At 46.0% G+C, this 14192-nt stretch overlaps 1 protein-coding gene across 1 annotated transcript in view; it reads left to right on the plus strand.

Moving 5' to 3' along the window:
• The first annotated feature begins 12451 nt into the window (after window positions 1-12451).
• Gmpr (guanosine monophosphate reductase) overlaps window positions 12452-14192 on the plus strand; it is a 33801-nt gene continuing 32060 nt past the window's right edge. Inside the window, exon 1 of the mRNA XM_021650460.2 lies at window positions 12452-12771. Coding sequence (XP_021506135.1) covers window positions 12685-12771 — 87 coding nt within the window. The 5' untranslated portion in view covers window positions 12452-12684. The remainder of the gene's footprint in view (window positions 12772-14192) is intronic.

Consider the following 14192-nt stretch of genomic DNA (forward strand, 5'->3'; position numbering starts at 1 on the left):
TTCTGTGTTTATGAAAATTTTCCTAACTGACAATTGGGGCTGCACTGGGGTGGAGCTCAGTGGTAGGGCACATGCTGAGCATGCTTGAGGCTCAGGGATCCATTCCCAGCACACACAGGAAGAGGTCAGTGGCCCACAGTAGCTAAAACACTAGTCACAAGGAAGTTGTCACCCTCTGGCCATTTTTAATGAAAGATTTTATTTAATATGTATGCATGTGCTCTACATATGTGTGCATGGTGCATGCAGAGGCCAGAAGAGTATGTGGGTCCTCTGGAATTGGAGTTAGAGACGGTGTTAGTCCTGCATGTGGGTTGTGAGAACAAAATACGGGTTGATTGCAAGTGCTCTTAACTGCTGAATCTTCGTCCCAGGCCTCTAGCATTTCCCCCCCTTTTACTTTGTGTGTTAGTTTCTTTTTGTGGTCACTGTGATGAAATAGCCTGACAAAAAGGAACTTGAAGAGAGAAAGGGCTTCTTTTCAGCTCCAGGACACAGTTCATCATGTGGGGAGGTCACAGAGGCAGAAGCCTGAGGTGGTTGGTCACACGGCATCCTTAGTCAAGAAGCAGAAGTGGATGAACTGATGCTTGCATGCGTGTGGTACTCAGCGTACTTTCTGTATTCTTCTACAATCCAGTTTCCCCGGAGAGGGGAATAGTGCCACCCAGAGTGGGCAGATCCTCCCACTAGTCAAGACAATGCTCTGCAGACCAACTTAACCTAGACAGTCCCTCACTGAAACTTTTTTCATCTGATTCTTGGTCACTTCAAGTTGACAGTTCTAACTGTCCCTCACACCTTGACCTTGTTATGATTTGAATCTGAATGTCAAATTCAGAGTTTTTGGTCCCTAGTTTGTGGTACTTTTTGGAGGCTGTGGCATCGGAAGGAGAAGGGAACTGACTGGTGGAAAATGGATAAAAACGGGTGGGCCTTGAAGGTTGTACCCAATGTGGCCTCATAAAATGAACTGGGTAATGCTCCTTCTGTTTCCATTTTGTGGAATAATCGGAGGAGTAATGGCATTAACTTTTCTTTGAGAGCCTGGAGGAATTCTGCACTAAAACCATTTGGCCTGGCTTTTGTTGTTATTGTTGGGAGGCTTTTAATTACTGCTTCTGTTGCACTAAGGGCTATAGGTCTCATCAAACTGCTTATCTGATCTTGATTCAACTTTGGTAAGTGACATCTATCAAGAAACTTACCCCTTTCTTTTAGATGTTCTGATTTGGGGGAGTACAGGTTTTTAAGGTAGGTCCTAACGGTCCTCTGGATTTCCTCAGTGTCTGTTGTTATGCCCCTCCCCTTTCCTTTCTGTTTTTGTTAATTTGGACATTCACTCTCTGCCTTTCAGTTAATTTGGATAAGGGTTTCTCAATGTTATTAGCTTTTCTCAAAGAAAGAAACTCATTTATTTGATTCTTTGTATTGTTTCTATTTTATTGATTACAGCCCTGAGTTTGATTATTTTTAGCCATCTAGTCCTTTTGGGAGTGATTTCTTCTTGTTCTAGAGCTTCCAAATGTGCTGTTAAGTTACTAGGATGAGATTTCTCCAATCTTGATGTTGTTGTTGCTGTCATCTTCCTCCTCTTCTCTTCCTCCTCTTCCTCCTCTTTCTCCTCCTCCTCCTCCTCCTCTCTTCCTCCTTCTTCTTAATGTAGGCACTTTGTACTATGAAGTTACTTCGTAGAACTGCCTTCACTGTGTTCCAGAAGTTTGTTTGTTGTGTATTCATTTCCATTGAATTCTGGAAAGTCTTTAATTTTTTTAATTTATGTCCTGATCCATTTTTCATTCGGCAGTGAGTTGTTCGGTTTCTATAAGCTTGTAAGCTTTCTGTTGTTGGCTTCCAATTTTAATCTGTGGTGGTCAGATAGGATGCAGAGTGTTATTTCAGTTTTCTTATATCTGTTATATCTGTTTAGACTTGCCTTCTGTCTGAGCATTTTGAGTATATCAGTTTTGGAGAAAGTTTCGTGATGTGCTGAGAAAAAGTATATTGTTTTGTTTTCAGGAGAAATATTCTGCAAATATCTGTTAGGCCCATTTGCGTTGTTACATCATTTAGCTCCAGCATTTCTCGGTGTAGGTTTTGTCTGGATGACCTGCCTGTCAGCAAGAGTGAACTGTTGAAGTCTCCCATTGTCAGGGTGTGAGAGTCGATGTCATTGAAGCTGTAGTCGTATTTCTTTCATGAATTTGGGTGCCCATATGTTTGGTGCATAGGTGTTAAGAGTGGCATCGTCCTTTGATGGTAGTGTCCCTTCCTGTCTCTTCTGATTACTTTTGGTTTGAAGTCTATTTTATCAGATATTAAAATGGCCACTCCAGCTTGCTTCTTGGTTTATTTGCTTGAATATCTTTTTCTACCCTATCACCCTGATATGAAGTCTATCCTTGATGTTAAGGTGTGATTCTTGGATGCAGCAGAAGGATGGATCCTGTTTGGGTATCTAGTCTATTAGTCTGTGTTTTTGTTTTTTTTTTTAAATTGGGGAATTGAGGCCATTGATGCTGAGAGATATCAATGAGCAATGTTTGTTAACTCCTGTTATTTTGTTGTGGCGTGTGTGTGTGTGTGTGTGTGTGTGTGTGTATGTGTGTGCGTGTGTGTCTCCTCTTTTGATTTGCCAGTCTGGTATTATTTATTCATGTGGTTCTTTTTTTTTTTATGTGGTTAACATAGTTTGGAGTTTTCTTTCTATCACTTTTTGTAGGGCTGAATTTGACAATAAATACTGCTTAAGTTTGGTTTTAACATAGAATGTCTTTCACGTATTGCGACTGAAAATTTTGCTGTCTACAGTAGTCTGGGCTAGCATCTGTGGTCTCTTAGACTGTGTAGAACATTTGTCCAGGCCCTTCTAGTTTTTAGAGTCTCCATTCAGAAGTCATTTGTAATTCTAATAGAATTAATAGAATTCTAATAGAATTCTAATAATTCTTTAATTATTACTTGGTCTTTTCCCCTTGTAGTTTGAAATTTTCTTTTTTGTTGTTGTTCAGTGTGTTCAGTGTTTTATTATGTGCTGCAGGGACTTTCTTTCCTGGTACAGTTTATCTGGTGTTCTGTATGCTTCTTGTATCTTGATAGACATCTCCTTTAGGTTAGGAAAATTTTCTTCCACGATTTTGTTGAAAGTATTTGTTCTGTGCCTTTGTTCTGGACTTCTTCCCTGTCTATTTCTGCTATTCTTGGATCTGAGCTTTTCATAGTGTCCAAGATTTCCTGGATGTTTTGTGCCAGGATCTTTTTAGATTTAACATTTTTTGACGGATGTATCCATTTCTTCTATCATTGCCTGAGGTCCTCTTTTCCATCTTTTGTATTCTATTGGTGAGGCTTGCCTCTGAAGTTCCTGTTCAAGTTCCTAAATTTTTTCTTTTCCAGATTTCCCTCAGTTTGTGTTTTCTTTATTGGTTCTATTTCCACTTCCAGGTCTTGAACTGTTTTTATCCATCTTCTACAGTTTGCTTGTGTTTTTATAGATTTCTTTAGGAGATTCATTAATTCCCCCTTTAAGGACCTCTACCTCTATCATATTCATGTCGGCTATTTTAAGGTCTTTGTTTTCTGCTTCAGCTATGTTGCAATACTCAAGGCCTGCTGTGGTAGAGTTGCTGGATTCTAGTGGAGACTCATATCCTGGCTGTTAATAATTGTGTTTTTATACTTGCATCTAGGCATCTGGGTTTAGAAATATTGTAATTCTAGGTACTGATACTTGGTCTTTTCTTTGTTGGGTGAGTGTTTCATTCCTTGGTTTCTGTTGCCCTCACTGGGTCTTTCGAGAGTGTGGTGGCTGTGCTCTGTGTTGCCTGGTAGGAAATAATTCTGGGATCCTGATATATGTGGCCATTCAGGTGAAATGTGTTTCTAAGTATTGGGACCAGACACTTGGGAATTGGGCTGGGCTGGGTGGGCTGAGTGGGTCCACAGGAAGGAGGAAAACAGACTGTCCAGGATCTGATTAGTTCCCTGGGAAGAGAGGCAGAGACTTAGGCGAGGCCACGGGTAGTTCGCTGCAGAGCTGGGGATGAGACTGGGGGATTGGATATGGAGGAGAGGCAGGACTGTCATGATCTGAAGCTCACCTGCCTGCTTTGCTGGCCTACTTTCTTCTCTGGCAGGCTTGCCTGGCGGGCTTCCCAGAGAATGCCTGCTAGAGGGGTGGTGGGGAGGGCTGTGATTACAAGATGAGTGGAGAGAAAGATTGGAGGAGATCAACATGAGCCAAGAGTGGGGAGGGGGGCCCCAGCAGGGTCTACTACAGAGGTAGGGGTGAGACTTGGATGGGATTTGGAGAAGAGGAGGGATAGATAAGGATCTACAATTAGCTTACATGCTTTCCTGGCTGGAGTGGCCTGTGGGTTCCCAGGGAATGCCTGCTGGAGTTGGGGGCTGGGATAACACAATTACTGGAAGTATTTGACAGTGTCTAGGGTATAGTATCATTTAACAAATGCTAGCTAACGTCATCAGAGGTCTGGATAGGTATCACTGACCCTCACATTCAAGAGTGTGACACTGGGCAAGTGTTCAGCAGCCATCTTTGTTTAAGCGACTGACTATCTTTCTGTTACCATAACCGAGACTCAAGATTAAGCAATTTATGAAGAGAAAATGTTCATTTTGCCTTTGGTGTTCTAATGCGTAGCCGTCTTACCCCCTTACATTGGGATGTCATGGCAGAAGTGCATAGCAGAAACAAATGTTCGTCTCATGGGCTTGATCCCATTAGCTACCACCCTGGGATCCCTGAGTAAGTATGTGTGCATTTTTTTGTTGTCTACAGTGATGGAGACCGAACTCCTCGTTTATATTAGAGAAGCACTCCACCTCTGAGCCACTCCCAGCCACCCCCCACAAGCCACTACCCCAGCCACCTCCCGTGCATTCTAATTCTCCTGCCACACGTATTCCAGTTATTCCACAGAGATATTACTATTTTTGCTTAGGAAGTTTTTTGTAGAGCTGAAAGCAGAGCCCATAGTTCTTGACAACTTTGTTGAGACGGAGGGCATTGAAATAATTGTGTTGGGTGTCCTGGTGAGGAGTTGGGGAAGAATAAAGACACTATAGAGGACACTGGTGAGGTGGGGGCCGGGAATTATTTTTCTGGACCCTATAAAAAGACGGAGCTTTCTACAAACTTGTTGCCACACCCATGTTTCCACATCAGCACCGAGAAAATGTGGTGCGGAGACCAGGCAGGACACCTTCAGCCTGGGTGTGAAACATATTTTTTTTGTTTGTTTGTTTGTTTGTTTCATCACGGTGACAAAATACCTGACAAAAGCAAAGCAAGGAAAGAGTCCTAGTCAGGGTTACTATTGCTGTGATGAAACTCCATTACCAAAAGCAAGTTGGGGAGAAAAGGGTCTGTTTGGCTTACACTTCCACATCACTGTTCATCATAGAAGGAAGTCAGGACAGGAACTCAAACAGAGTAAAAACCTGGAGGCAGGAGCCCAGGCAGAGGTCATGGAGGGCTGCTGCCTCCTGGCTTGCGTCCCATGCTTGCTCAGCCTGCTTTCTTCTAGAACCCAGAGCCACCAGCCAAAGTCTGGAACTATCCATAATTAGGAAAATGCCTTACAGCTGGATCTTATGAGGAATTTTCTCAATCAAGGCTCCCTCCTTTCAGATAACTCTAGTTCATATGTCAAGTTGACCTAAGACCAGCTGCCACACAGGGCTTGCCTCAGCTTAGTGTGGGCAGGGAATAATTACCTCAAACCCTCGTTTGGATTGAAGCAAAGTAGTAGGAAATAGCATCTATCACTGGGTCACCATTGAGTTCTATTTTTTATTCCTTCTTTTTCCTCCACACCTACTTTCAGGGATTCAGTCCACAGTGAAGAAGCCACTTCAACCAGACTGCAGCTCCAGGGCTGAATATAACTCATGACCTCAAGTAACATGGGTTCTGGTCCATCCAGGGTTGGGCTGTCTCAGCCTGCCCTTGTGTTGTGGACACCTTTAAACCACTTCTCAGGTCTTTTTTTTTTTTTTTTAATTGTGCATAAACAAATACAGTAACAGAACCACAGTTTGAAAATTCAAGGAAAAAAAAAACTTTTTAAAAGTTTGGCCGTAACTATAAGTCTGAAAATCGTGCTTTTAAAGGCACAGAACAGAAGATTGAAAAGCACTAAAGAACGTTATTATATTGAGATACGGGCATTGGAATGTGAGCAAACTGTGGTGGAGTCATCTGAGTGCTTGTTCATGAACGCATTGAATGGCAAGCTCTCCTAGCACATTCAGTAGATGGTACAGTTTAGAATGTGACTTGAGGGACCCCTAGAGTTGCGGAGAAGAACGCCAGTGTCCACGATCTCCAGGGCGACAAGGTCCCCAGCGTTAGTCCAGCTGTGCTGAGCAGTCTTCATTCACTGTTTAATTTCAGTGAGAAGTTCCTGTAACAGCTTCTTCGAGAACCAGCTGAGATTCATAGACCCTAAGAGACCTCTGGAAGTTGGGATACCACAAATGTCCCGTGACATAGGCTAAGTCGGGGGAGCCGTACATCACGGCACAAAGCTATCCTTGATTGAGCTCTGACCTGCCCCTTGACCTGGCTGAGTTTTGTGGGCCTTGATTTTTCTCATATGTGTCTATGAGAGTGATAATAGCATAGGGTTCTGTGAGGACGAGCTGAGATAAAAGAAAACAAAAACAAAACAAAACAGAACAACAACAACAAAAACACTGAGCATCGTACCTGGCACACCAAAGAGCTGATGTTAAATATGAGCTTTTGGGACAAAGAGGCTGGACATCAGAAGAAGGAGAAAAGAGGGAACAAGTCAGGAGCCTGACACAGAGGACCTCTGAAAATCTCTGCCCTGCAGACTATCAATGTAGATACTGAGACTTATGGGCAACCTTTGGGCAGAGTGCAGAGAATCTTAGGAAAGAAGTGGGAAATAGTAAGATCTGGAGAGGACAGGAACTCCATAAGGAGAGCAACAGAACCAAAAAAATCTGAGCACAGGGGTCTTTCCTGAGACTGCTATTCCAACCAAGGACTATGCATGGAGATAACCTAAGACCCCTGCACAGATGTAGCCCATGGCAGTTCAGTGGGTTCCATTGTAATAGGAACAGGGACTGTCTCTGATATGAATTGATTGGCCTGCTTTTTAATTTCCTCCCCCTGAGGGGGAAGCAGCATTACCAGGCCACAGAAGAAGACAATGCAGCCACTCCTGATGAGACCTAATTGACTAGGATCAGAAGGAAGGAAAAGAAGTCCTCCCTTATCAGTGGACTTGGGGATGGGCATGCAGGCAGAGGGTGGAGGAAGGGAGGGATTGGGATGGGAGGAGGGAGGGAACCATGGGGGGGGATACAAAGTGAGTAAAGTGTAATTAATAAAGAAAAATTTAAAAAAAATTATGAGCTTTTGGTGCCTGACTCACTCACAAAAGTAGCCATCTGGGCAGTCTGAGTTAACAAAAAAAGCCACTAATTATAACAAGCGCACATCTTTAAATTTGTTTCTTTGTTTAGCTTATTGCTTAAAATCTAATCGGGGGGCTGGCAGAATAGCTCAGTGGGTAGGGCACACTCAGTAATTAGGCCTGAGGACCTTGAGTTCAGTCCCTGGGATCTGTGTGGAGGAAGGAGAAAACCAACTGCCAAAGCAGGTTGTTCTCTGGTCTCCACATGTGTCCACCCCACTGCTTCTACATAAATTAAATAAATGTGGTTTTTAAAAATCTTATGTAGCAAGAAGACAAAGCAAGTGCAACGAAATAGGGGCTTGTCCTAACATGCTAATAATGTGACTCCTTGCTGCTCAACCAGTATTTATAAAAGTTAATAAATGACTCTGGACAGCTGCCTTGCTGGGGAGCTTCCTGTCTTATCAAGTATAGTGATCACTGGGAATCGGGTGATATGCAAATTTTACTTCAATAGCCCTGGGTGGGGTCCAGGCTTTTGAACCTGTTTTGAGTAAGGCTGTGGAGAAACTGGCTGTGTGGACCAGATAATGAATGTATGGGTGTCTGCAAAACCTTCAAGACACAGATAGAAACAGAATTCGTAATGGTGTTCATTAGGATCCTTCTCCTGGGAGTATATATGTTCTAAGTCCATTGTGGTAAACCAATGAAGTTAGTGGCCTTACATACAAGAGCTTGAGTGACTTCAGATCAGCTACACTTCGGGAAAATTCCCACCCCAGAACAGGTAACATCGGAAGAGCCCCTTGGCAGACAGCTACGATGCTGGAGTCCCCTCCTTTCCAGTGATTTCATGTAGCCTACACAACGCAGGGAGGGGAGCCTCAAGTGTCTTGTAAATTTCTTGATGTACAATCCCCATTCTCCTTTTCTCTCCACACGGGAGTATTTCAACTGGGAAAAAACTGCTATTACCCTCATGGGAAAGAATTAGAACCCGTTAGAAATCATAGGAACATGATTTTGTGTCTGAGGAGGCACCTAGCATATTCCAGGAAGAAAAGGCATGGCACGCCTACGGTGAACTTCTGTCTCTTCAGTACCAGAGAGTATCCAAGAACAGACAACCTAAGTCCTCTTTTCCTTTATGACGATGACTGTGACAGAGCATACAGAGCCTGCTTGCTTTTCTTGCTTCTAAGTTGGGTTTGCACAGTTTGTAAAGGGTCATAAACATTTCGTTGGCTGAAATGATGGTGGTAATTTTCATTCTCTTTGGTAAGTTTGATTTCCTTCCATGAAAATGAGTGAACTTCCTGTAGGGTAAAGATATTGAGAGCAAGTGGGATGGGCTAAGACCGTCATTGTTTGCAGACCTTTGGGTTAATGTGATTACCGGGCAACAGTGTTTTTATGGTTAGCTAAAGCACATGCTGGTTCACAGAGAATGGGAGGGAAACAAAAGTGATTCTGAGGCACGATAGAAAGATGAGAAATTATGGAAACATGGAAAGGGAAAGGAAATGAGCCCCTCCCTCTGGCTGAGGCCTCCCACCAGCTGAGAATGACCAATCCCAGCATGATGAGCATTTGTTGTGGTGAATTGAATGAGAGTAGCCCCCACAGGCTCATGTATTTATCTGAATGCTTGGGCGACAATTGGAGGAACTATTTGGGAAGGAATAGGAGATGTGGCCTTGTTGAAGAAAGGGTGTCACTGGGGGTGGGCTCTGAGGTTTCAAAGGATTCCATTTCCAGCCAGCCCCCCACTCACCTTCCCTCCCTCTCTTCCTCCGTCCTTCACCTCTTCCTTGCACTTGTGGATCAAGACATAAGCTCTTAATTATTGTTCCAGCTCCATGCCTACCTGCCTGCTCCTGCTGTGGTGTTTATGGACTCTAACCCTCTGAAACCGTAAGGCCCAGATAAACTCTCTGTTTTGTAAGATGCCTTGGTCATGGTATCTTACCATAGCAGTAGAAAAATAACTCAAGACATTTGTTTAAAATGCTTCTCTTTCCCCGGCTGTGAACCTGCAATTTTCTAGCAAAGCCACCTATATAGTAAAAGTATACACTCTGAAGCAATGGGGTTGTCTTATCAGATCGTAGTCACACCCAACATGCCCTATAATGCCATTTATTAAAAACAGGGAAGAGAGAGGAGAAATGTCTTAGTTCCCCTTTGAGATGTTACCTGAGCCTCTAAAATGGTACACATGTGGCCAGTACTAAAACACTTAATTCAGACTGCCACAGGGGTCCGAGAGAACTTCTGTGCCTCTGTTCTGCTCTTGCTGACAATCCCCGCCTGGCGCAGGTAACAGTCTAGACTCCACAACATGAGGAAACATGACTCCAAATAACTACTGTTAATCTTTTGTCAGCCTGATACATCTGGGGTCATCTGGGAAGAGGCAGCTTCAGCTGAGGATTTGCCTCCATCAGATCGCTTTGTGAACATGTCTGTGGAGCATTTTCTTGATTGAGGGTTGAAGTAGGAGGGTTCAGCCCACTGGACAGGTGGTCCTGGATGTAAGACAGCAGCTGAGAAAGCCATGGAGCATAGGCTGGTGGGTGGAGAGCCTCCACAGTCCCTGTTTCCGTTCCTGTGCTGGCTTCCATGTTGATGAACTGTACCCTGTAAGCCAAATAAACCCTTTTCTCCTCCAAGTTGCTTTTGGTAAGGGTGTTTTATCATCGAAATGCAAACTAACTGATAGCTACCATTTATTGAATAATTAATATAGAGCATTTACTGTGCTTATGTGCTGGATAATTTTCTGTCAACTTGACACAGGCTAGAGTAATCTGAAAGGGGGAACTTCAACTGAGAAGATGCCTCCGTAAGATCCGGCTGTAAGACATTTTCCTGATTAGTGATTGATGGGGGAGGGCCCAGCCCATTGTGGGCAGTGCCATCCCTGGGCTGGTGGTTCTGGGTTCTAAAGCAAGCGGGCTGAGGCAGCCATGGGGCCAGTAAGACAGCAAGTAGCACCCTCCGTGGCCTCTGCATCAGCTCCCGCCTCCAGGTTCCTGCCCTGCTTGAGTTCCTGTCCTGACTTCCTTCTATGATGAACTGTGACATGGAAGTATAAGCCAAATCAACGTTTTCCTCCACAATTTTCTTCTTGGTCATGGTGTTTTGTTGTAGCAACAGAAACCCTGACTAAGACAACTTCCTTTCCAAGTTTTGTTTTTGTTTTGAGACAGGGTCTTTCTATGTAGCCTTGGTTGTCCTGGAACTCACTATGTAGGTCAGGCTGGCCTCACAGAGATCTGTGATCTGCCTGCCTCTTTATTCTGGGTGCTGGGATTAAAGGCTTGCACCACCACCATGCTCTAACCTTTCCTTTTAACCTAAGAAAGTACTTGAGTCAGACACCCTCAAGGTCACCTAACTGGAATGTGACCAAGTTTTCAACCTAGGCAGAGGCCCCAAGACACTTCATTTATGTAAGCCTCTTTTTTTTCCCCTGCTCCCTCTTTTGTATTTTTGTTCTAGTTGGAACACTGGCTGTGTACATTATGATCATTGCCATGGACTTACACAGGCCCTAGCCCTGTTTGTTTGTTTGGATAACCTCCCAATAGTTTCTTCTTGAGCATACAAGAGGCCTGTCTCAACACTTGGTGGGCAAACTGGGAGTGAAATTAGGGAAGCCAAAAATTTCAACCTTTTTGTAAGTGAGGGCACAGTAAAAAAAACAAAACACCAAGATGACGGCTGCTCCATGGTTCTGGAGAAGGTTTTTGTCTTAGTCATTGTTCTATAGCTGAGACGAGACACCAAGACCAGGGTAACTCTTAAAAAAGAAAGCGTTCAGTTGGGGCTTGATTTACAGTGTCAGAGGCTTAGTCCATTATCATCATGGCAGACAGCATGTCAAGCAGATGGAATGACACTGGGCCTGGCGTGGGCTTTTGAAAAGTCAAAGGTCACTCCTGGTGCCAGAAGTCCTCCAAGAGGCCACACCTCCTAATCCTGCCAATCTTATCAAACAGTTCCACTCCTGTTTAGGAAGCATTCAAATATAGGAGCCCATGGAGACCATTCTTATTCAAACCACCATGCTTCTTATTGTAGATAGGAGCAAGAGAGCAGCCAGAGATAGAAGAGTCCAGAGCAGAGAGAAAAAGAAGTAGACTGGTCATGGCTAGGGCTAGCTCTTCAGGGAGAGAGGGTAGGTAGAGAAACTAATGGGTAGAGAGAATAGCAAAAATGGTGGGAGTGTCCTGCCCCACCATTAGTTAGTTGGAACTAGCCTGGGAACTAGCAAAGTGGAGGAGGAGAGAACCGGAAGGCTATCTATCACAGGGACCTTGGCATTTATAACAAGTGCATGTTGCTAGGGCCCTGAGGAGCCTGGATGTTAGCTTTAGGCTGTGGTATGCAATCATGGGTATACGCCAAGGAAGCGGCCCTTTCTCACAGATCCCTGAGGAATGCTGCACGTGAGCCAGCAATCTTTTGTTTACCCTTCCAGCCACCGGCAGGAGCTGAGCCTAGACTGTCGTTTAGAACCAAGTCAGTGGGCCTGTCTTTGTTTTTGAGTTCCCTTTTGACCTGACACTTGCCATAGATAAAGACGCCACACTTTTAGAGCCAGGCGTAGTGGCTTTAATCCCACTACTCACACAGAAGGCGGCACTAGGGAGGTAGGGTTCAAGACCAGCTGTTCTACATAGGGACTTACAGGACAGCCAGAGCGACATAGTGACACCCTGTCTTAGAGAGAGAGAGCGCGCGCTCATACCCTGGTAAACTGGGAAGACTGATCTCTCTGGCTTCTCCTTTGGTAACCTCTGAGTCAGACTAGGGCACACTTTGTGGATGAGACTTTGTTGCAGGTGTTCTGTTGAAGGTCTTCTAATCCGCACCCATCTCTGAACTCCGGCCCTGCCTGGAGTACTCTAGGCTAGGGTTCTAGACCAGGTTCAGGCAGAAACTGCTGAGCTAAAGCAGGAGGCGGGGCTAACAGACCCAGGGGCGGGGCTCACATTAGGCGAGGGGGCGTGGGCGGGGATAGGGGCGGGACCTGGACGCCGGGGCCGGGCGTGCCCCGGGGCGCCGGGCGAGTGAAATCGTGTCGGGGGCTCGGGGCGTACCGGCATAAGAACAGGGCGTGCGCACCGGGCTCACCGAGCGCCGGTCTGCGCACAGCCATCCCGGCGCCGCTGTACGCACGCGCCCCGCAGCCCCTGGCTGACGCCGGCCTTTGCACCGCCTCCGCCGCAGGAAGCCACCGCGCACCGCCGGCACCATGCCCCGCATTGATGCGGACCTTAAACTCGACTTCAAGGATGTTCTGCTGCGACCTAAGCGGAGCAGCCTCAAGAGCCGAGCCGAGGTGGGGGCCGCTGGCAGGCCGCTTTCGGGTTGACAAGCGGGAAGTGGGTATAAGGGGTGGCACAAGGTGCCTTATCTGTGCCGGAGGCAGGGGAGTCACACCCTCTTCCCCCTTGAGAAAGGGGAAGGCCAGTCGGTTTTCTCTTACACCTGGGCAGTCTTTAGGGTCAGTGACGGGGGGTCCTAGTTCTGGCCTGGAATTATAAATGCTCCTGTCTGTCACTGGTGGGCTTGGGGAAGTTCACACTGGAACTCGACCACAGAGGCGCTAAGATCAACCAAGTGACCAGTGACTTTAAAAGGAATAGGTCTCAGGAGGGGAACTCGGGGAGGAGAGAAAGCGGAGAGGCTAGGATGGAAAGGAAGAGAAACGTAACCGCAGATTCTTGGAATTTGGAGCAGGGTCCCCTGGTGCTGGGTCCTGCTTCTGCTGATTTAGCATCAGGTCCTGTGGTGGAATGTCGCGGCGAACAGGGCAGAAAAAACCGGGCGCTCCCTACACTCGGGCTCAAGGTTTTCTTTCTGAGTTTAAATGGTCTCGCTGGAGCGGAGCCTGGGGACCTGCTTCTTGGTGGCGCCCTTCAGTACTGGACAGCCTGCAGTTCCAACCCAGAGTGAGACAAGCGGACGGCGCTGGGGTGAGGGTGATTTCGGGCCGTGGGGAAGTTAGTTGTGCAATAAGGTGAACGCTTGGAAACAGGTGGAGACGGGAGACGGCCGGCCGAGGTCAGACTTTGAAGGATAAATAGTTTGGAGCCGGCTGGGGTAGTGGCTTTGCTCTGTGGGGGAACTCAGGAGGAAGAGAGTTTGGGCCCAAAGAGTAGACACGGGGAAGCTAAGCCAGCCTGCCCGTCCCATCCCTCTTGCTCCACAAACAAGACCATAAATAAATCCCCTCCGCAAACAACTCGCTCGGTGCCCAGGCCCGACTGCAGTGCCTACAGCTGCCAGCTGAGGGTTGGCGTGGATTAGGGCTGCCTCCTGAGCTAGCCAATGAGCGAGTAGAACCAAGTCACTTTCCCTAAGCAGGGGCATGGGAGACGGGAAGTGTGTGTGGGGGCGTGACAGACCCTTATCCACTCAGATTAGATGCCCCCGGCCTGTCCTTCATCGTGTACTCTCAGGTGTTAAAGAACAGGGCAAACCCTTGGAACGAAAATAAACGCCAGAGAAAACACCTGGACTGTTGAGCAGACACCGGGAACCAGTGGGAACCTAAAACCAGACCAGGATAAAATGTTCGCGGCATCCTGGGCTGACAATGTAGTGGCCTCAGTGTTTGTTTGTTTCCCCTTAATGTTTGTTTAAATTTCATTTAGACGTGAACCACTCACATATACACAAAAGCGTATTTATCTGTAGGAAGCAAGGATCAGTGCATTTTCTGGACTGGGAAAGCTCTTGAGAAGGTGCGGTATTAAT

The sequence above is a fragment of the Meriones unguiculatus genome, chromosome 19, assembly GCF_030254825.1.
Source record: "Meriones unguiculatus strain TT.TT164.6M chromosome 19, Bangor_MerUng_6.1, whole genome shotgun sequence".
Lineage (NCBI taxonomy): Eukaryota > Metazoa > Chordata > Mammalia > Rodentia > Muridae > Meriones > Meriones unguiculatus.